General features: G+C 44.1%; 1 protein-coding gene across 4 annotated transcripts in view; it reads right to left on the bottom strand.

Annotated features, from left to right (window-relative positions):
* The window catches only part of Cdkl1 (cyclin dependent kinase like 1), a 45,506-nt gene extending 22,163 nt beyond the window's left edge, over positions 1 to 23,343 (bottom strand). The window contains exons 1-4 of one of the 4 annotated variants that reach the window (XM_076941815.1): positions 23,198 to 23,343; positions 22,988 to 23,072; positions 22,068 to 22,342; positions 2,145 to 2,266 (exon numbers count right to left, since the gene is read on the bottom strand). In XM_076941815.1, the coding sequence (XP_076797930.1) occupies positions 2,145 to 2,266; positions 22,068 to 22,235 (290 nt within the window). In that variant the 5' untranslated portion in view covers positions 22,236 to 22,342; positions 22,988 to 23,072; positions 23,198 to 23,343. Of the gene's footprint in view, positions 1 to 2,144; positions 2,267 to 22,067; positions 22,343 to 22,712; positions 22,806 to 22,987; positions 23,073 to 23,167 lie in introns of those variants that run through there. The other 3 variants (XM_076941817.1, XM_076941816.1, XM_076941818.1) reach the window with 3 other exon arrangements.
* Positions 23,344 to 23,810: the final 467 nt, after the last annotated feature.

The following is a 23,810-nucleotide window of genomic DNA, read 5'->3' as shown; positions in this document are numbered from 1 at the left end:
CTCAACAGACAAGTCTTGCTGAATTCCCCATGCAGTCAGTCAGCAACCATGTCTTCTCATTGGTGTCCCCAAAAGTACCCAAAAGGATGGCAGCCTTTGGAGAGTCTGCAGAGAGCCAAACTTGTGGGTCTTCCTACAGAGAGTATGGAGAGGGAGTGGACTCCACACACCCTTCTCATACTTTACTCTGTTTGTAACTTTTGTCTGTATCCTTTGTAATATCTCAGCAAATGTGACAAATGTGTTCTGGAGTCCTGTATGCTTCTGGAGTAAACATATCAAACCCAAGGGTGATGTAGGTAGTGGGTGTCCTGATTCACAGGCAGTTAGTCAGAAGCCAAGATAAAATAATCTGGGCTGTGACTGGCATCTAAGGGAAACAGACAGTCTTGGATAGTTAAAGTCATGAACATGTGGGATTTGCTGCTATATTTGTGTAGACAGCATAAGGACTGGATTAGATTAGGGGACAGCCAGCTAGCTGCTTTCCATTGTACAATTAATTACTTGCTTGTTACTTGGGGAGAATGAATATATATATATATATATATATATATATATATATATATATATATATATCTATATATATATCTCCATCTGAGGCTCCTGAAGGCTTCTGTGTTGGTTATGGTATAAAACACAGGAAAATGAGCCCACCATGAGTAGTCCAACTCACCACAGTGTCGCTGTTGTACCACACAGCAGGAGCAACTACACTAGTAAGGTTTCATTGAACATTACTTGCAAGCTGCCAAAAGAGCAAATAGCAACACAGGAAATGTTCCCTTATTTCAATACATAATTTCTCTGTGTTGATGGCATTCTGGAGGGAGGTGCCTATCTTCTTGGCACTAACATTCTGGAACTCGAAAAGCATGCTTCATGGACATTAACAAACCACAGGCCACTGTAATCTCATTTACAGGATGTCATGGCAGATCTTATGTAACCAATATCACAGGGCAGAGCAAGCTTTTGGGCAAAGCTGAGAAGAGTCTCACCCTCCAGCTACTGGAGGGAAGACATAAGCAAGACTCTGCCCACCATTGCACAGCTCTGAGCTGTCAGGCATTCTCCGTGTTTCCCCAGCCAAAGGCAGACCCCTCTCCCCTCCAGGAACGGAGTATAAGATTCCCACGGCACAACTGGCTCCTGGGATAGCCATATCATTCTAGCTGGACAATCAGAGATTCAATAGATTTTATGTGTAGCCTCCTCTTTAAGAGTTCCCTTCTTCTGGGAAAACTGTGTGGACTTATATAGGCTGGGTTATGCCCGGCCTGCACTTTTCCTTTCCCAGGTCTTCTTGTCTGGGGCCACAAACACCAGTCACTCCCACTCTGCCAGTTAGAGCCACCAAGGCCTGTGCTCTATACCTGAACTTGCCTCAAGCTGAGTTTTTGTCACTTGTACCAAAGAAGTCCTGACTAATGCAGCACGCCAAATACTTAGATTACATTAGGATTTTGATGGCCTTAAATGTCCCTTTGGTGATTATCTATCTATCTATCTATCTATCTATCTATCTTGAGGCAGAGTCTTGCTGTGTAGCTCAGGCTGACCTCAGACTGGTGATCCTCCTATGAGCTGGGATCACAGGTGCGTGTCACCATTCTTTTCTTTTCTTTTTTTTTTTTTTTCTTTCAGAGCTGAGGATGGAACCCAGGGCCTTGCACTTGCTAGGCAAGCTCTCTACCACTGAGGTTTTCCTCTATAGTCCAAGCCACTGTGCTTCCCTAATCAGACACAAAGTATCTACTGTCTGTGTCTGCTGCTTTCTGAGAGGCTGAGATAACTTCAGCGCAGAAGCCAAGGTTTGTCTTCCATGGTATTATGCTTTCTTCGTTAAAATGACTTTATCACTTATTTCACAACTTTTCTGGAAATTTCTCAGCTATTAGCAGCAGAGACCGATACTTTTGCTCACTTGTTTGTTTATTTGTTTGTTTTTGAGACAGGTTTTATGGCCCAGTGTGGCTTCAACCTGTCTGCCAATTCTCTTCCTTCAGTCTCCCAACTACAAACATTACGGCGCACAGCTTCTTACACAGCCTTTAACAAAAAAAGTTCCCAAGGCTACTTCCCCTTACAGACCCTTGTGGGTTTTTCCTCCTCTGTGTTCTGGTAAGGGGTGGGCCACTCACCCCCTCTGGTATCTATCCAGCTCGTGAAGCACCGTGTGGTCGCAGTACTCGAACACCAGGTGGAGCCTCCGCTTCCTCCGAAAGACTTCCAGGAGGTTGACAAGGTTGGGGTGTTTGAGTTGCTGAAAGTAGAAGAGGCAGGGTGGTTAATAGGAGTTGTGAGTCTTTCCCTGAGTCCCAGGCAGTAAAAATAAAGCTGTCCTCCTTCAGGAGGTTCGTTCTTTGTGTGGAAGGAGTCTGAAATCAAGGTTATCCGAGCTCTCTTCAACGGCTCTTAGTCAGACTTAGAGGTGAATGAGATTAGGGCCAGTGCTTTGTGAGAAGGGAGATCTGAGAAGGCTGGCTAGGATGAGGAAATGCTGAGGGGGCTGAGTTAGACAAGCTCAGCCTTCAAGGCTCTAGTTAAATATCCTTTCCTGGAGAGTTCTCCCAACTGGCTCTGCGCCCCTGTGTCAGAATCCCAGATGGCTCACTCTGACCGTACTAAGTAATTAGTAATTGCTATTATGTAATTAGTAACTATTTTTACTTTGCTGTTTAATATTTTCTGGTTGCATGGATACCTATAGATAGAATAAGTAAATCCAGTAGAATCTCTCTCTCTCTCTCTCTCTCTCTCTCTCTCTCTCTCTCTCTCTCTCTCTCTCTCTCTCTCTCTCTCTCTCTCTCCAGGACCTCTCTATTATGTAGCTCTGGCCTTCCTGGAACTCACTATGTAGACTAGGCTGGACTCCAACTCACAGAGATCCATCTGCCTCTCCCTGAGAGCTAGGATTAAAGGCATGTGCCAGCATGATTAACATTCTCTTTTTTTCTAACAAAAAAAAAAAAAAGAGATATACAACACCACACACACACACACACACACACACACACACACACACACACACACACACCACGCACATGCAGAAACCTCCCAGTCCATTCCATCTTTGTAGTACCCCTTCTTTGTTTGTGACCAATAACTACCATTCATGTCTACTTCATTATTGTTTAATGATTTCTAACATTGGCACTTAGCACTTTTTTTTTCCAAATAATCTTTGATAGTTGCTACTTTGCTTGTTCTTATGGAAAAACACAAGACAAAAAACAATGTACTGAAGAAGGATTTATTTTGGCTTACAGTTTGAAGGGATCCAGTCCACGGTGGCAGGAGTATGAGGTAGCTGATAGCATTATCTGACATTCAGAAAGCAGAGAATGTCACAAAATGAGTCTGAGCTACAAAATCTCAAGTCCTACCTCCACTCACCTGTGGTCTCTCTCTCTTATAAGGGCTCCAGTTCCTAAGGGCTCCACAACCTTCCCAAACAATGCCATCAGCTGGTGACCAGATGTTCAAACACAAGAGTGTCTTGGAACATTTCATACTCAAACCACTAAAGTTGCTAACAGTTTTCCTCACGAATTTTATAGTCAAGATTTGTCTTTATCATGTTAACTTTTCTATCTCATTAAAAGTATCCTGAGAAGTCAGGTGGAAGTAGCTCACACCTTTGATCCCAGCACTTGGGAGGCAGAGACAGGTAGAGTTCAAGACCAACATGGTCTATAGAGAGAATTCTAGGATAGCTTGGGTTACACAGAGAAACCCTGTCTCAACACACACACACACACACACACACACACACACACACACACACACACACACACACTTAAGAATATATACATATATATCTCAAGTCCAGTGACACTAAGTAACTCATATTTAAGCAATGATAACAATAGTAAGAAATAAATCACTGTGATCCATTTTCAACACGAGGTGTGTTTAGATCTCACTGGAGAATTGCAGACAAGCGGGAGCCACTGGGCTCTTTCTTCACTAGCTGGCAGTTGCACCTGCTTGTCTAGGCACTCTTAGTTCATCCTAAGGTTGAAAAGCTCCAGGCAGTATGCATGTGACTGAGCTCACATCCCAGAAAAGGAGGGAATAGCACTTGAGGGGTGCAGCAAAGAAACTACCAAAATGGCCACTGCATTGAGAGGAAGGTTTTTATTGTACATAAAGAGAGAGGACATCCAGAGGCATCTGGAAGACTCCAGAACAGACAGAGAAAGAAACAGCCTGGAAATGGCCAGGACTAGAGAAGCAGAGATGGCAGAGAGTAACACGAGAGAGTAGTGGAGACAGAGAGATAGTGAGGGAGGCAACAGTGGAAAATGGTGGGTTATAAAAAGGGGGAGTAACTTTGGGAGGGAAGCCCAGAGCTGATGCAACCAGGATGCTAGTATGGTTTTGAAATGCACGAAGGGGATACTTGTAACTAGTGACTGTAGGAGCCTGGAGGCCAGCATGGGCTTTGATATGCAACCCTGGGGGTACGTCAATGGAAAGCCATATGTCCCTTCTGCTGGAGGCAAGGGAAATGACTCCTGGGATTCAGGAAGGGAAAACATTTCACAAGTTTCTGAGGAATGCTGGCTCTTATCTAACCACCAGAAATCCTCTGTAGTCAAGCTTGAACTGGGCCAAGATAGTCATTCTGCATTGCCTTTTGGAGTTTAAGAAATAGGAGTTTCATTTGGACCTGACAGGAATCTCAAGCTCCAGGATATATATTAGAGCAGTGTTTCTCAACCTGTGGGTCACCTAAGACCACTGGAAAACATAGATATTTACATTATGATTCATAACAAAAGCAAAAAAAATTAAAACAAAAATTTAAACCACTGTTTTGCTCCAGTTTCAAAGGCCACCCATTTTTGCATTTTTTCTGGGCTAATGCCTAACTTTATAAAGTTGTAAAATAAACAGCCTTGCTGTACAGATTCCTGTATTCTTATTATAAAGAGAGGATCATTGTTTTTCTGCACCCAATCCATCTCTAGGACTCTTTCCATGTACAAAATTGAAACATTGTATCTGTCAAAAAAATACCCCAACACAGAAGAACAATAATTCCTCAAGTCTCTGTATACCACAATACCTTCTTTACCCATCCCCTTTCTCCTGATAAATACCAATAACAGACTGCTGGGCTGAATCAAGAAGGGATTTGACTCAGGTCATTTAGGGAATTCCTGCAGGGCCCCGTGGGCTGAAAATACACACTTTCTTCTAGGCCACGGGAAGGAAGTTCAGGAAGCTGTGTTACAATAGCTCTTGGTTTTTTGAGAGCATTATGGCCCCAAAGAGTGGCTCAGAAGAGGCAAAGATGGACAAGAAGGGAGAGTGTGGGGCCTTCTGACATGTAAGAGATGATAGAGCTTGGACCAGCACAGAGACTAGAGGGATGGCAGAAAAGCGCTGTTTAGAGATATTTTGTTACCACAAGTCAGCATGTGACAATGAACTCGAGTTAAGAGACAAGGGAAGGGAAGATATCAAGAATGAACAAAGATGTGTTTAGTTGAGGGCTTGCTGATGTCAGCAGAGAGAGAGGAAGAGCAGGTCCAGAAGGAAGAAACTGCTGTTCTTGATCCTTTGACTTCACAGGAGCCAAAGATTCCAAAGTATACACATCAGGTCGGCTGGAGCTAGAGCTGAGGATAAAGTCAGAGAGCCCCCATGTGCCATGGTGGAGCTGTAGGAAGAGGTGAGCTAAGACAGCAAAAAATCCAAAGAACCTGGACACCCAGAGAGATGAGGAAGAGGCAGAAAAGAGAGAAAAACAGGTCCCTAGTGGCAACAGAGGCTGCTGGAAGGTCAGGTGGGGAGTAGACTGAAGGCACCCTAAGGACTTGTTATTTGGGGCATTTTGTGACCCATTGTGGTATTCCTGCAAAGGGTGGTGAACCAGACTGTGGTGGATTTGGCATCTCAAGCCACTTTCCTTCTCTCTGTCCATTAACTCACTGGCCTGGGGTAGTGAGGTAGGGTCAGGAGGACACCTTGGTCCTGAAGCTGGTTCACAACCCTGTAGCTTTGAATCTCAGCCTATGGAGGCTCTCAGGTTTCCTTCCCATGGCCCACAAGCTGCATAAGGCTCAGGATAGCTATGAATACAGCCCAACACAAAATTGGAAACATACTTAAATCATCTTGAGGTTTTCTGTCTGTTTTTGTTTTTCGCTTGTAACTCTGCTGTATAGTTCTTGAGCATCAACTTTGTAGATGTCAACACTGGGTGTCATGATGTCAGAAGATTGGACATGCCTGGGCCTTATTTCCACATCAGTGCAGAAGGGAGTTCTTGAGGAACATGCAAATGAGTTAGATGACAAAAACCAAATGTCATGTACAAGAAATGTGAATACACAGAACATATTAAATTGCCAAATATACTACGAAGGTGGTACAGCTTGTTTAGCCATAATTGTTCCTGGTTTACTGGGAGGCGGGGTGAAGCCACAGCCTCAAGCTTGGTTTTATTTCTTGGCATCCTCTCTCTTGGGCTGGCCTAGTCTGGAAGATCTTGATTGTCCTTTCTAGGTCATTACCACTGTTCTGAGTGAGGCTCCATTTAAAAACAAGGCTGGTCAAGTTTGGAATTTCTCTCCCTTTATTTTCTCTCTGATGTTTTCTGTTATCTCTGCTAAGTGAGGCACTTTCTCTGGCATAAAAAAACCAAACCAAACCAAACCAAACCAAACCAAACCAAACCAAACAAAAACAAAACTTCTTTTAGAAATATTTATTTTTATTTTATGGCTATGAGTATATTTTTTATCTGTATGTATGCATGCACACTGTGTATATCTACATCCTGAGGCCAGAAAGCACTGGATCCCCCTGTACCAGAGTTGCAGACAGATGTGGACCAAACTAGGTCCTCTGCAAGAACAGCAAATGCTCCTAACCTCTGAATCATCTCTGCACGCCCCCAAGTCTTCTGATTGTGCTTTAGAATTCTCCTTTGTTGAATTTGACCTGGTCTTCACTTGGTTTTCCTATGAAGAGCAAAGCGTCACATGTCCTTCCTGGATGGCTCCTGTGTCTGTCATCCACCCCATTTCTTCCTCGGTCATCCATCTACCTATTGCGATGAGCTCAGGCCCTACCTCCCCGAGGTCTGTTGTTTAGTTTCCCTCCTCCACAGCACTTTTAAGACTTAATATTCACTGCCAACACTTAATGATCAGGAAATGTCACTTTAAAATCTTCGTCACAAGGCTGCTCTGGAAAACGCTGGCGATCTGGCAGTTTCAGGCCCACCATCCCCGTGGCTTTAATGAGCTTGCTCTGAGAATAGTGGGCCGCCTCGGTGAAGGACCTTGTGCTGTGTTTGCTGCTCTCTTCACCTCTCCCTCTCACCCCGTGACACTCCAGCCCAGTGAGACAGCCCATCTCATCGCTCTCCCATTACTGATTCCAAATATTCAAGGAAATGAACTATTCCTGGTACACAGGTCTTTCTGTCTAATGAGAGAAAACCCACAGCAATAGAGATGACAGCACATTTCAAGACCAATAACCAAGCGTATTATTCACCATGATGAATCATTCTTCAAAACCTGCCTGGTCCCCTGAAGGTACTGGCTTAGTGATCTTCTAGAGAGTCCTTAGTGGCCACATGTTTTTAGATTGACCAGTGTACAGATCACTGTGTCTGTGGTCTCCCTCTCCCTCTGGCTTGGATTCTTTGTGGGTGAGTAAGAGGATGTTGATCCAGTGTCTGTACTTTAGGGACGCACACTGAACCTTTTCCTCAGTGGTTATTATACATTAGTTTTCCTTTTTAAAACCTTCTTCTCTCACAACTGTGGTAAATAACGAAAGACCAGAAATTAAAGTTTAGAAAGTGGTAATTGTCCCAGTAGAATGGTTTTCACAATCGTTTAAAATTGTGAACTTAACTCTTTGGTCTCATATGCATTTTGGAGGGAGTCTTTTCTCAGTTCCAGTCCATGCAGAATGGAAAGTGGGCCCTTCTCCCTGCTCATAGCTTTAAAATGACTAATCCAGGGTCCTTCTTAAGGATTCTCAAACTGGAATTACTATAAGTTTCAAGGGTTCAAGGTCCTGGATCTTTTATGGGCTTCTCTCTTTCCTTATTCTCCTGTCCCCAGGGTTACTTCCCAAAGTAAACTACTAACACTCGTGTGGTTCTATATCTCAGATTTTAGCTTCTGGCGTGGAGGAATTCGCCAAACACAGGCGTGACGTGAGAAGTGGGCCCTGCTCCATCTACAGAATGGAACTGTACATCTACAGAATGGATCAGCTGCCAGTCACATGGTACTCATGAAGGCTGGGTGGGTCCAGTGGAAGGCAGGCCCCATGGAGAATCAACACAAACATGAATACTCTGACCTTCGTTGGTTTTGAATGATATGCAGGTGACTGTGTGACAATGGTGGCACAAGAGAAAGATGGAGACGTGGTAATTACAGGGCGTATTACATGACCTGGCTTTTACTAGCTCTTTTAAATCATTAAAAAAGAAAAGAGACAATGACAGGTCAAGCTTGGTCACCTGACAGCTTTGTGCTTGGGAAGTAGAGGGTTTGCCAACTGTAGTCTAAGAGACTTTTGTCCCCTGTAGAGGTGAGACAGACTGCTGAAAACACTTCACTTTCAAAGTACTGTGTCCCAAAGGAGACAGGTTCCTCAGACTACAGTTAGGAGTAAGGTCAGAAAAAAAGAAGGACCTGTGACAAGGGATAGTGATATTTGGGGTGATGAGTCTGGAAATCCGAAATCCTAAAGTTTCCCAAACCCTCTTGACTTGGAGAGGTTTGCACACTGGCAAGATGAACTGAAGCTCCTTCCACAGTTTGAAGATCTCTCTTACGGTTCAGGTGCCTCTGCAGAAGACAGTCATCCTTTTAAAATGAAGTCCCTACTCCTCCAGGCCAAAAGACCCCTAATTACAAGGAAGCAGCATGAAGAGGGCAACAAGGAGGAAGTATCCATCTTCTGAGAATAAACAAGACCTGTCTCATCTGGGCTAGCAGGAATCTTGAGAGGCTTGGAGCATCAGTACAGTGAAATATAAAAGCTGCAGGCACGTTCATTGATGGAAGAGCACTGTTGTGACTTGGACTTAGCTCCTGACAAGGGCACCTGAAGACAGTTTATGTTTCTGGCATAGCTGTCTAGAGGTTGAGCTTTCAGCAGATAAGGTAGGCACTCAGGAGCTGCCTTGGCAGAGCATTGAGGAAGGAAGAGATTGGAGAAGCTGAAGAGGTAGGAATTCTAAATTGGAATGTTAGGTGAACCTGCAGAGCCTCACCCCCACACATGATCATGTTTTCTTTGAAGGCCCTGAAAATACTCTCTCCACTCTCTCCCTGCAAACAGTAAGGTTGTCGTTGGCCTGGAGGGCCCATCCATGGCTGCTTTGGGTAGGCTGAGTGGAAAGCATTGTCTTTATTGTATTGCAGTTGCTACCATGGGAATTAGTCTCTCTTCTTCCAATGGGAACAAGAGTCTAGAAAGGCCAATATTAGGTGCCCAGAGTGGCATATAATGACTGCAACGAGAAGCAGGGCCAGAACGCCTCATTTCACAGATCTCTGAGCCAACTTACACAATACCATGGCATGGATCCCTGAAGGGGAGGTGGGCCACAGGCTACTGCTAATGTGTTAACTGATTTGTAGTAGCAGAAAGAGTTGAAAGATAGCCAAGCTGATGTTGACATTTAAAATGGAAAGTGGAAGTTCTTCATACAGCTTACAAACCAAAATACATTTGAGAAAGGACCCTGTGATGCCACCATGGGCATTCCTAAAGGGATTTGTGACCACTTTGGAAACCCACAAAGCCATTTGGTCTGAGGTCTAAGCACTACTTCCTCAGACTCAATGTGTTCTCAGGGCCCCAGGTTAAAAAACTGACAGACAGTGGGATAAACAGATCCATAGTGCCACCCCGAAATCATTCCCTCTACTCCCAAGCGCGAATTTCAGGTAGACCCTTGGCAGGTGGCAAATATTCATTTCATAATCTTATACGGTAAGAGGGGGACAAGCAGAAACCCTCAGAACTGCCTGCCTTCCTCTCAGCCCAACCCTGGACAAAACAGTTAAAAGGAAAACACCATTCTTGGGAATCTGCAGTTGGGGCAGCGGGGGCTCATAGGCTTGCTGCAGGCTCCACAGAAGGACAGAATGTGCCAGCCTGGCTCTCTGACCAGCAACCTGGTCTGAGAGCTCTTCTGGAGCCTTCTGAAAATCCAGCATGCCAGTGATGTGTGCAGCGGATGGTTGATTTGTCTTGTTTTGAAAAATACAGAGAAAGACTTATTAGTACGACCATGGTCACAATGGCAAACAATGCAGAGCCGGTGTGGCAAGGCCACCACAGGCTGGCAGTCATGGGGCTGGCTTCTCACTGTGAGCGGTAAGGTTGGTTTGGAACCTTCCATTGTTCTGCCAAAAATGGAGATCAAGTTCAACGATTTTCAGAGACACAGTTTTACTCACTGGTATTTTTACTAGAGGCCTTTAAGGTTAATAAACAATAGAGAAGGATAATGATTAACAAGAGAATATGCCTGTTGGAAGCAAAATTGCATCATAAAACATTAATCCTGCCAAATGTACAGCTGAATTAAAACATTTTTAAAAGTCTAAGTGAAAGGCACGCCCCTGACCCAGTTTCTTTTTTTCCTTTTAAAAAAAAAATTCCATCCTACAGGAAAATTACTACTTTCAGGTGTGGTGTGGATATTTTATAACTACATGTAACACAGATGGTTTGGCTAGAATTCTTGTAGGTTGGAAATAGAAAAAATAATTTAAATAAGAAAGAAAGTCGTAAGATAACTTTTTAAATCAAGATGAATTATACAAACTCTCATTTTGGAAGCCTAACATTATGCTATGCAGCAAAGTGAGTATAGTTATAATTATATAATAATGATTATTATTCAAACTTAATACAATGAGAGGATTTAAAAAAAAAAAGTTTTCATCACAAAGACTTAATGAATATTTGGGGCTCAGGGAGATAGCGCAGTCTTGGAAGTAAACTGCTTGCTTGCCTGTGAGCAAAAAGACCTGGGCTCAATCCTGAGAACCCTAGGAAAAAGATCAAGCATTCAGCACTGCTTAGAGTCCGGCACTGGGGAAGTGGAGACAGGAGGCCAGCTTCACCTAACCAACAAGTTCCAGGCCAATGAAAGAACTTGCCCAAAACACAAGGTGGATAGTGTGTGACAAACAATGTCCACGTTGTCCTCTGACCCCCACAGCGTGTCCACACATGTAAGCATGCCCACACACATACTCACACACAAGCACACCAAGTAATAGAAAATATTTGAATGGATAGGTACACAAATTACCTTGACTTGATCGCACCATAACATAAGCATATATCAGAGCATCACATCCATGAACTATAAAATTATTATTTGTAATGAGTGATTCAGTTCCCGGCACATATGAACATCAACTGATCCAAAATTATTTGCTAAAAATAATTTATTCTGCCTCCTCCTGTCCTGAGGTATTTGGTTTTTCTGTGTGAGACATAGGACACAGTGCCTGTGACACTAACAGACTAGGGAACAGGCTCACTCTCTTTGTGGCCTCAAAGATGGAAATGTACCTACTTGTTGACCTGCGTTCCTTTTGTTCTTGAACTATTTGCCTGCCAGCTTATTGCTTGGGCTTCCACAGTCGTGGAGAACACAATCTGTGTAGATAAACACCTGTGAGTTAGGCCAAAACATCTTCGAGTAAACAAACAATGCAACCAGTTACTATTTGCAGTTTGTACATTATCTCATGGAAATGAAATTAAACAGGTCTCCACTTGTTGAACAAACAGAGAGGATGAGAAGGGGCTGTTTGGTTTCTCTCCTCGTGGTCAGGGAACTGCCCCCATTGTCCTCCATGACACTGACAACCAGTTACATAAATGCCCAGTGTGTAAAAAAACTGTATACTCTAAAAAAACAAAATAAAACCTCTGCCCCCCTCTCCCCAAAAATACCTCTCTACTGGCCCCAGCTCCACTGGTCCTTGGAGCCAATATTGCACAGAACAAAAGCCAGAGAGTCCAAAGGCCCCAAACTGGCACCCTAATAGCCAAATGGTGTCTTCAGATCCTGCGTTGTTTTGTGCTTGAGCGATGTGAGAATTTTTTAAAAATTATTTCACATTTTAAATTCAGGACATTTTGTTATCACTAAAAGGAACCAGGTTCCTGGAAAAATAGATAATCTGTGGGCTGGGGCAGGATGAGTCCAAGACATTTTATTTGTCTGTCACACAGCAAAGTCCTCAAACAGTGATGGACACCTGTCAGAACCCAGGGGCAGACTGAAGGAGGCCAAATAGCCAAACATGTGACACCTTGAGAATCAAAAAGGAGTAATGGCTCTATTAACAGTATATAATGTGTTGAATTTACACATTTGTGAATATATAATGATATTAATAAGTATGCTTCTGGGGGTGAAAGCTCTTTTCTAACAGAAAAAAAAAACACTAATAAATAAGAAAAATGTACAGAAAAAAACAACTGTGACAATAATTGGATTCAGGCAAAATCACCAACAGATATTAACACCTGTTCGCTACATTTATTAGGATTTTTGTTTGGTTTGTTTGGGAGGTGTTTGTTTGTTTGTTTGTTTTTGTTTTGACACAGGGTCTTACTATGTAGTTCTGATTACTCTGGAACTCACTAGGTAGACCAGGCTGGCCTTGAACTCAGAGATCCTTCTGCCTCTGCCTGTCTCTGCCTCCTTATGCACTACCACATCCAATTATCTATTAGTTTTTATGCACCATATACACTTATAGCTACTACTGGGACAATATGAAATATCTGGGTATCATCTAGGCTTTAGATAACAGTATTGAATTGCTGGTAAATTTCACAATATGGTTATGTAGAAGAATGGCCTTGTGCCAAATATCCAGAGAGGTGGCCCTGCCAAAAATGTGGGGGTGGAGCAGAGGGGTAAGAGAAAGGAGTACAGCCAGGCTCCAACATGGATGAATGTACCAGTTAAATTCTATAGGTATCAACTGAATGATTCTTATTACTTTTAAATATTATGAGTTTAGGGGCCAGGAAGATGACTCTGAGGGGAAGAGCTTAGCTTAGACGACCTGAGATCTAGCACCAGAACTGACATAAAAATTTGCATGGGATGGTGTGAATCTATAATCTTGGCCCTTCTCTGGTGAGATGGGAGGTGGAGACAAGAGAGTTACCTAGAAACTAGTGGGCAGCTCAGCCTGGGATACAAAGCGCAGCAGCAGAATCAGGAAAGACTCTACCTCAACAAGGCAGAAGGGGAGAGCTGACTCCTGAGAGTTGTCCTTTGACCTCCATATCCATCTCACAGCATGCAAGCACCCATATGCACATGACACACACGCATATGAAAGATAAAGAACATTTTGAATTTGTCTTTCAAAACTTGTAGAGAAAACTCTCAGGAGATATACAAAATTCCAGTTTCTTGTTAAAAGAACAGAAAACTGATCTTCTTGAGTGATCTTCCTGCAGAGCTGAACACTGGCTCCATTCAGAGACATGAGTGCTACAGTTTACCCCAGTCCCCGACTCTCCACATTGCTCTCCACTCATGCACCTTTGCACATTTATGGTATTAATGTGATCCTTACCAATAGGTGAGTTTGTGAGTCTGGTCCCCTACAGTCCGTAACTGACAATGCTGAACATGGCTGTAACAATGTAACAACTAGTTAGTCATTACTAATGGGTTGCATTAGTAATCCATTTTCATAAGCCAGTTGAACAAGTTGAAGAGAAGAAACCTAGAAATAGTTTCTTTTAGTAAAAGCAGGATTAGGTAGTTTTTTTCCTGTTTTTGTTTGATTGTTTTTTTTCTCTTTATTTTGTTAGGATGAAACACCACAGGATTACCCACAGAGGTTTTTGTTTGCATGCTAAATATTCCTCCAAATAGTATTTCATCTAATAATAATAATATTGGATGAAAGCTTTGACTGGGCTGTGGTGCTGAGGATACTTACATGGCACACTGGTCGTATTTAGTGGCATGAGCCTGGCACAAAGCTCATATCATGTGCTTAGTTAAAGTTTTGTTTGAATAACAGGGAGCCTTAGGGGGTCTCACTTTTCCCAGTGACATTTGGCAGCAGGGTGGTGACTCACCCAGTACTCCTGATCCTAGGTTTACAGGCATTGAGATCGCGCATGTCCCTTTGGAGACAGTCTCATGTTCATCCCACCCTCTGCCTTTCTTCATTAGCTTTTTTCTTTCCTCTGCTACTGCTGTCTTTGACCTTCACACTCTTCTATCCCTGCATCTCCAGGCTGCCCCAACGCCATTCCATGTTGGGCTCCAGAGCCCTGTATGCTCCCCTCAGCAAAAAGTCAGTGAAGCAGTACCAGGCAGGGACATAAATCAGGAGATAAGGATAGGCAGGGTTCCAGAAGGCATTAGAGCTTGTCCAAGGTCATCTGACAGCCCTGAGCAGGATCAACACCGAGGTCCCTAGCCACAGCTCTGTGGCCATACAGTCACCCAGCTCTGTCCCCACTGGAAGGTGAGAACAGCAGCCTCTCCCAGCACCAGGCAGGCCATGACTGACAGCACTTCCGGCCGAGCACTGTATTCCAGTCCCAGTCACACCTGAGTACCTTTCCCAGTTCAGTTTCCCAAATGTGTCTTTTTACTCGTCTTTTCCCTAATCACTTATGAAAGAAAACTTAATGCTACTCATATATCAGATAGCTGTGTACACATTGCATATGTATCTGTGTCTTATGTAGTAAAAAGAGGAGATGTTTTGTCATCCTCCTGTAAGAACTTGTTTTGATCCTTTTGAAGGTGACATTGTTCTCATTAAGAATGTATCCTGGAGAGCCAGAAAAATGTCTCAGCAGGTAAAGACACTTGCCAAAAGTCTAATGGTTTGAGTTCAGTCTGTAAGCCCTCATGGTAGAAAGAGAGAACCAATTATTTCAGGTTGTCCTCAAACCGCTACATGTGCACTGTGTCACATGCATATTTACCTACCTACACACACACACACACACACACACACACACACACACACACACACACAAAATAAAATATGAAGAATGAATACTATAGGCACTGGGTAATAGTTCAGCTGATGAAGTGTTTGCTTTGCAAGTGTGAAGACCCAAGTTCAATCCCTAAGCCTGCCTAAGAAAAACTAGGCATGGCTAGGCAAGGTGGCACATGCCTTTAATCTCAACCCTGGAAAGGCAAAACCAAGAAGATCCCGAGGCTCGATGGTTAGCCAGCCTTCACCTAATTAGCAAGCTCCAAGCCAAAGAGAGACCCTGTTTCCAAAAAACAAGGAGGATGGCACCTAAAGACTGATAACAGAGATTAACCTTTGTCCTCCATTTGTACACAGAAGTACACATACACATTAGTGGGTGCCCCCCCCCAACAAACACACCCAATGAATTTTGTAATAGGTATAGCAGAGTGAGTTTTGTGGTGCTTGACATAAACCATGACCTTGCATATGCCATGCAAGGTCTCTATCACTGAGCAACATCTCCAGCCTCTTGGTAAAGTTTCAGGTGGACACCCTGCTCCCACACTTATTCTCACCATCCCCGTTGGTAGCGAATGGTAACTTTTCCTTCTTTAAAAATGAAATCCCCATGGCCAACCACCATTCCTACTGTTGTCATTCTCAATCTGTCTTTAGACGTCCATGGGAGCCACAGGTCACAGAGAAGGCCTGCAGGAGAGAGGACGAAATAGATCCCAAGGACCCACGGCTGGTTGTTCTGATATGTGTAAGCTGTAGGGCCTGGTCTTAGGGATGGACAGAGTTGTGTCTACATTCCAGTTACCTGTCTAGGAGGGTTCTGGCAAATCATTAACCATTCTTAACCAATATACAAAACAGGATACAATAGCCACCGTCTGAGGCAGTTACTACTGTTAATTGTTGAGGCCTAGGCAACTGAGTTGGCAATTCAGCCAAGTCTGATGGGTCAACAACTACTACCTTCCAAGTGAAAATGTGTGATGCCCTCTCCTGCTTTGAGAGAGAGAGAGAGAGAGAGAGAGAGAGAGAGAGAGAGAGAGAGAGAGAGAACAGGAGTGCTGCTGCTGTGTCCTAGTTGCTGCTTCTAGCCCTTTGACTGGAGTTGGTCTATTCTATTACCCCCTGTACCACCTACTTGGGGTCAGTCACCCAGACACCCACAGTAGCATTGTTTTATCTTTGATCTCCAACTGCCCCAGGGCCCTCTGTGCCCTCTATTAAGGCCAGATGGAATAGATTCCTCTCTCTCGGCAGGTCTACCATTTCACTCCACAGAGATGCAATGCAGCAACAGAGACTGGAGGCCCAGGAAAGAGGTGGCTGCTTCACATTTGTCTTAACCACACAGTCCCTGTTGCTGGATACATGTATATTACTGGGGGTAGGATGGGAGGGTATGGGGTGGATTAAAGCACATTTATATGCTTGCATGTGTTCTATGCAAAGTAAGTGCCGACTTCCCACCACAGGGACCCTAATGGTATAGCACATGATGCCTGGCTCGTGTGTGTGTGTGTGTGTGTGTGTGTGTGTGTGTGTGTGTGCCACACTACACATTTGAAGGTCAGAGGACAACATTGTTTTCTACCTTGTTTGAGACAGGGTCTTTTTGTTGTTTTTCTGCTGCATACGCCATGTTAACAGGCCCACGGCTTCAGAAAATTCTCTTGGCTCCACCTCCAGTCTCCCTGTAGGGGTGTTGGGATTGAAACTGGCCTCACTAAGCATCTTTATTTATTTATTTATTTATTTATTTATTTATTTACTTTAATTGTTAATATGATGTCTGGGATTCACTGAGATCTTAGTACTTACGTAACAAGTCCCTTTACCCACTGAACCCGCTCCCCAGTCTGATACCTGAGTTTGTGATTTAAGGTAATTTTTTTTTTTTTTTTTTTGAGATAGGGTCTCACTGGAGACAACCCTGACTGTCCAAGAACTCACTATATAGACCAGGCTAGCCTTAAACTCATAGAGATCCACCTGCCTCTGCTTCCTGAGTGCTGGGATTAAAGGCATGCACCGTTGCAAGAGATCTTTCTCCCCTCTGTTTTCTGGCAAATCCCTTGACCACTCTTCCTGTCATGAAATATGTCTTTAACGTGTTTAAATGTTAGTAGTAACACATTGGAAAACAAGCTATAGAAAGGGCTTGAGTTCCACTATTTAAAAAAGCAAGCTCACACCCTTCCCTTTCCCCTGAACCTGCTTTGTGCTTTACAGCTTACTTGTTTATTACTGGTCTCTCTTTGCTAAATTATGTGGGGGAGTGGCATCAAAGAACAGTCCCTGGAGGTGGCAGCATTCTGCACATGCTTGCAGGGTGGGCAAGTCAGTTATCTTGTGCACAAACATCTCACCAAAAACACCAGCTGAATGTACTTCACTCTTTTCTTTGTATTCCAGAAAGTCTATTTGAAAATGGCACCCAGAGCTTATTATCTATCCACCATGGCACAGTCTTATCCCTGTCACTAGAACGGTGTTAATTGTCCCGAGAGGATGATTTGACTGATTTTAACCAGAACAATTGTAATGTTATGAGACTATGGTGCTGCTTACAGCTCTAAGGAAACAGATTCACCTTTTTTTTTTTTTCTTCTAACAAGCTCAATTATATAACCCACGAAAATCCTGATTGGTAATTAAGATATCGAGGCTGACTCTCATAAGGCGTCTTGGTAAGCACAGGTTACATCTTGTTTAGGTAGAAGTTTATTATTATTAAAAAACAGATTTGTTTTGTAAAAAAGTTCACATTTTTTTTTCTCCAGGTGGTATGAAACAATGCTATTTGTAGTGTTTCCAGTTTTTTTGGAAAGAAAAAAAACCTTTTTTTTTTTTTTTTTTTTTTTGTAAAATCTTAGCAAGATAAAGACCTTGATAATATAATCCCCCTAGCTATAACTTCAGGATGAGACTTCACATCAGAGAGGGGAACATGGAAGAGGCAAAACCTTATAACTACCCAGTTGGTTGCTAGACAATTACCTCCCATAATTACATCTGTTTACAAAGAAACAACTGTAGACTTAGGAAGTACAAAGCAGTTAGTGGGCCTTACAATATTGCAAAGTACAGTCTGGAAAAGATCTACACAAGGAATTCTCAATTTTGTTACAATATGAAATCCCAGGGACCATCCTCTCAAAGCCAACTGGAACCACATAAATGGTATTTTGTTTTACCAGCTATGCATCCTCTGTGTAGGAGAGCACTTGATCTGGGAATCTTTATGTCCCCAGATGTAATATTCAAAGTCATGAGATTTACAGAGTACAAGAAAATGATATCACTGTTTCATTGGTGGATACTGAAGCTAAGAAAAGAACTAGCAATACACAAACACACAATGACATGCAACACTCAACACAGACATGTCGGATGTAAGTAAAGCTAGAAGCTATTGCCAGTTATTCTCTCTCAGGAAGGTCATGTTTGCCCAAAGGGTGACTTTCTTTGCTTTCATTTTGATATGAAAGTTTCTGATCTTCTAAGAAGAGATGGTTAAGATAGTAGATTATTGCTGGTTGCTTTTGTTGTTGTTTTTAGGTCTTGACTGGGCTGAGGGTAGCCCAGGATATAGCACTTTCCTGGTTTAGGAGAGAGACCTTGGGTTCAATCTTAAGCTTGGAGTTCAAGGCTAGCTTGGTCTACAGCATAAGACTGTTTCAAGGAATGGAAAAAGAAAACACAGCACGGTCTGGTGGAGCAAGACTACACTCCACGTACTTAACAGGACGCCCTGAGAAATCCTAACAATTCTACCTCAATTGATAAAGAGAAAAAAATGTGTTTTGAAATGTCATCGGTTATTAGTCCAAAAAGTCTGCAAATGACAACCTTTCCATAAAATATAATCTTAGCGGGCTGGGCAATAGTGGTGCATACCTTTAATCCTAGCACTCAAGAGGCAGAAGCAGGCAGATCTCTGAGTTTGAGGCTAGCATGACTGACAGAGTGAGCTCCAGGACAGCTGAGGCTACACAGAGAAACCCTCTCTCAAAATAACCAAAGCCACTGCCTCCTTCTTGTCCCCCTCCTCATCCTCTTCTTCCTCCACCCATCCTCCTCTTTTTGGCTAGCTATCCTTTTCAGAAGAAAAACAGATCCTTTAGTATGATGTTCAAAGTCCCACTTACTGCATCAGCTGCTATTCTTTGGCTTTTGTAAAGGGCTGTCTGGGCCAGCCCTTACCTGTCTGGCCTGTGGCCACTGAGGAGCCTTCACCCTTTGCTTTGAGATCTCACTTTGAGTGTTTCTCTTCATCTGGGATCTCAGCTTCTCACTGTGCATCCAGCAACCTTCCCGAGGAGCTCACCTAGTTGCCAGGGGCCCTGTAGTGTCTACCTGCATTTCCTACCCAGGTTAGTATCCCTTTCCCCTAGAACCACAGAGCTACACCTCAAGTTCCAGCTTAGCCTACTTGAAACACAGTTGCTTCATCTCACCCCTTGTCTCCCTCAAACTTTAAAGTCTACTTCTAACATGCTTTCTTTAATCAACATCACCAGAAGAGCTCTTGCCAGCCCCTGGGACACAAAGTCAGTGAGTGACATAGGCTCTGCCCATTAGGATCTCAGCATAGCAGAAGTGAGAACCGGGAGCTCTTATTCCACCTCCTTTCCAATAGCTGAGCTTGTGAGACAACTCTGCACAACACTCTTTAATCTCCCATCACCTTACTTAGACTAGAGAAGAAACATTGAGCACCTGGCTTAGAGGGTGGGCGCTTCCCGCTTTCACATCCTCTGTGGTGTTCATCACCCACCTCACAGTGTTATTTATTTTGGTAGGTAAGCACACAGATGCTACAGAGCACTGAGGGGTCAGAGGTCACCTTGGGGAGAATTGATTCTCACTCAATTAGTATCGACTTGTAACACCTTCTCTTCCCTAAGAGTTTATTTTATTAACCCTAAAAAAATTCAATAAAAAATATTTATTGGGAGTCTAGCAGGTGCCACAGAGTGTGCTAGGAAGACACAGAGACAGGGAGGCAAGATCCCCAACCTAGAGAAACTTGGGAATACAGTGTTGCTAAAATGTGCTGAGATACATGTACCGATGGTGAGAGGTCAGCGAGGACATTCTCAGAGCCAGAGAGAGAACAGCCACCAAGATCCTGGGGACATGTTTTTAAAATTTACATTTGCTTTTATTTTGGTGGATGAAACACACAGTGTTACTGTGCACCATGGAGGTCAGAGGACAGCTTGAGGGAATCGATTCTCTCCATATCATGTAGGTCCAAGGGATGAACTGAGGTTGTCAGCTTGGCGGTTAGCACATTTATGCACTGAGACATCTTTCTAGCCTATTATTATTATTATTTATTATTATTATTAATTTTAAAATAAAACAACTCCTTGAACATTGGCAATGTTCCCTGTGAGAGAAGGTTTTGTTAATTTGATAAAGGCTATGGGGTTCAATCCTTAACACCACAAAGTAGTAATAATATTGATGATAATGATGGTCATAAATAAAATAGAGAGTAACTCAACTATCACCTTCTACTGAGAAAGCGGAAGTGTCCAGCGCTCACAAGAGCAGATGGCAAACATTGGCTCTGTGGAGATGAGCAGGCAGGGGAGCTCAGCTGTGGATGGGCACAAACACTTGAGTTCACCCCTTCTGAAAGGATCATCCACTCAGACACTTGGCCAGTGTCTTCTCAGAACAGACAACAACCCACAAGTTATAAACATCTCAAGTCCCAAGACGGCAACCTTCTTGTTAGCATCTGTGGTAATTTACCTAGGGTCGCTGCTTCCAGTCCTTGGTCCTCATCTAGATACACGCATTTAATCCATGTGAAAGAATTTCTAGAGAGGCCTGGAGAAAAGGGAGACGCAAGACAAAGAGTACAGCCTGATTTTCAACCTCTTTCTATTGATGAGGGGTCGCCCTTCCCTAACCACGTAGGAAGGCAGGAGTGAATACAGAGGCCATACTTTCTTTTTTCTTTTCTTTTGTTTTTTTTTTTTTTTTTTTTTCTTCGAGACAGGTTTTCTCTGTATAGCCCTGGCTGTCCTAGAACTCACTCTGTAGACCAGGCTGGCCTTGAACTCAGAGATCTGCCTGCCTCTGCCTGCCTCTGCTTCCTAAGTGCTGGAATTAAAGGCATGCACCACCACAGCCTGACTAGAGGCCATACTTTCTAAAGCACAGTTAATTCCCATGGGAGCCATGGCCTGCCTCATCCTACAGCAGCAACTGCATCTCCTCTGATAAATTCAGAGAAGAAGCCTGTTTCCAAAAGAAAAGGGAAAACACGTTTATCTTGTAATGAACACCCCCCTCACACACACACACACACACACACACACACACACACACACACACATTAAGTTCTAGGATTAATACACGTTGACAACGCCACTGTTTTGCTTCTGTGCTGGGATGTTTGCTTTATAAGAGGACATTGTGAAGCCCCATAGTAGATAATGCTTCAGGTGTAATGAAAACCAATCACTTTCTCCCAGTGAGAAAACAGGTGTTGGGGCCAGAGTTTTATGGATAAATTTGTCATGTAAGTCTATTAGGTCCCAACACATAAATGCTGCCCGAGGGCAGCTGTCCACCTGCAGTCCCAGTGCTGGATATTGGAGAATACTGCCTGGCAGTCCTTAAGCTCTGGGTTCTAGTAAGACACCGTTTCAACACACACACACACACACACACACACACACACACACACACACGCACGTGCGCGTATGCATGCATGTATAGCCCAAGAAAACAGGACAATAGGTTAAAAATATGAAGTGAAAACAGTCTAGAAGTTCAAAACTCAAGAACTCTAGCAAAGTTGAGTTGTTTTAAATTCTGCTTCTCAGGGACCCGTGAAAAGGCTGCCTGCATTTGACACGATGAGACCCCATCACTTCTCCCCTCCACCTTGCTCACTCTTACATAATCCGTTCTCTGTGCACAGACTCAGGTTTGTACCACTGAAGACAAAGCCTGTGAGGGAACAGGGCAGAGCCTCAGCCCACAGCATCTACCTAACACAGAAAAAAGCAAATCAACTACCTTGAGCATGCGGATTTCTCGAAGGGCGATTTTCTTTATGACAGGGTCATCTTCTGTTTCCAGAAACCTCTTGATGGCCACGATCTGACCCGTGTCCCTGTTTCTGCACTTGAATACTACCCCATAGGAGCCTTCTCCAATCTTTCCAATTTTTTCGTATTTCTCCATTACAGAGGAGCAAGTCTTCTTGAGAATGGATTTTCATATAGGTCGCTTATGAAATACGTGAACCAACCGTTCTCGAGCCTCATCAAACAAGGTCTGTCGTTCCGGATCTAGAGAAAACAAGGGCTCGAGTTAAAAAATAAGGACCAGCCAGGTGTGGACTCCACCCCCACCCAGCAATGACATCGCGGTCAAGGCTGGAAGCCTACAGGTGGCTGCCATGGGTGACCCAATTTCAGTTGTCTGTTTCATTCCCTCGAGCTAAAGATGTAGCCAGCATCCAAAAATGAGCCGAGCTGTAAGATAATCTATCTTTTTAACGTTATGGTTCATACGATCTAAGACACTTGAGCTGGCTGAAGCACAGCGAAGGCGAAGGGCTTCCCCGGTTCTAATTTCGGGTCTCATTTCGCTCCGGAAGAGGACACCGGCTGGGCAACCAGGCCCGGGGGGACTGCGGGGACTGCGGGGACCTCCCACCCTGACTCCCGGCGCCTCTCGGCCCAGCTCGGACACCGCAGCCTGCAGCTCCGCTGGGTCGTTGCTGCGATCCCCATGGGAACCACGCCGGTTGGGCGGGGCCGCCCTCCGCCCTGCTGTCCCCGCAGCCACCTGGCAGGGTCCCTGATCCTGCGCTGCAGGTCCGCAGGGTTTAGATCGTGGGAGTCACAGCACGGAGAGTCTGCAGGGAGAACGCCTGCACCCAGGCTGTCCTTCCTAGCAGCCTGCTCGGGCTAGGGTGGCCAGGTCCATACCTTACAACGCTCACTCCTTGGTGTCCCCTCCTCGCCTGTGAACCCCGGAGGGCAGCAATTGCGTGGGTCCCGCTCGGTTCTGCAGCTTCGAAAAATGAATGAGACAGAGAGTGAGGCAACAGAGCGAGGCAGGATGGCCTTCCCTCCCAAGTAGTGGGGTCTTGGCGGTGCAGAGCCTGCCTTGGTTGCCTTGACTCTTTCCCCAATCACCTCCTTATTGAACCTCTTTCAGCACAGTGACAGTAGCAGTTGATGGATGCAGAAAATCTTGAAATAAGGACCGCACAGACAGCCTTTCATTTTGTCAGCTCTTCCATCGCTTATGCTAGGCGCCAAGGTGCATGTGCACTGGCGGCAGGACTTCAGCAGAGAAAAGGCACAATGTGAAACCTGGCCAACCCGGGCCAAGGAACGTGCGATGCAAATGTACACAGAGCTCAAGAGGAAGCTGGGGCTGGGCACACAGGGTGTGGCGGCTGCCTGGCAAAGGGTAGAAGTATAATGAGGTACAGGAATGGGCTAGCGGTGGTCTGGGGCCCTCCCCAGAAATCGTGTGCAAATGTGAATGCCTATTCTTTTTAACTTTCGTCTTCTCGATAGCTTTGCCTTTCCCAGAATATCGTATAAATGGAAACATACAGTGCACAGCTTTTAAGAATCAGATTCTCACATTACAGAATGCATCTGAGATTCACACACATCTTGCAAATGTCAGCAATGCCTTCCTTTTTATTTCCAGGTAGCGTTCTGTTGTATGAATAATGTAGTGGTGTTTGTTTAGTCAATCCTGGTTGAAGAATATTTGAATTGTTTCCAATTTGGG

Source organism: Arvicanthis niloticus, chromosome 11 (assembly GCF_011762505.2).
Source record: "Arvicanthis niloticus isolate mArvNil1 chromosome 11, mArvNil1.pat.X, whole genome shotgun sequence".
NCBI lineage: Eukaryota > Metazoa > Chordata > Mammalia > Rodentia > Muridae > Arvicanthis > Arvicanthis niloticus.
Note: the sequence above shows the minus strand (reverse complement) of the source record. Positions and strands in the feature narration are given on the sequence as shown.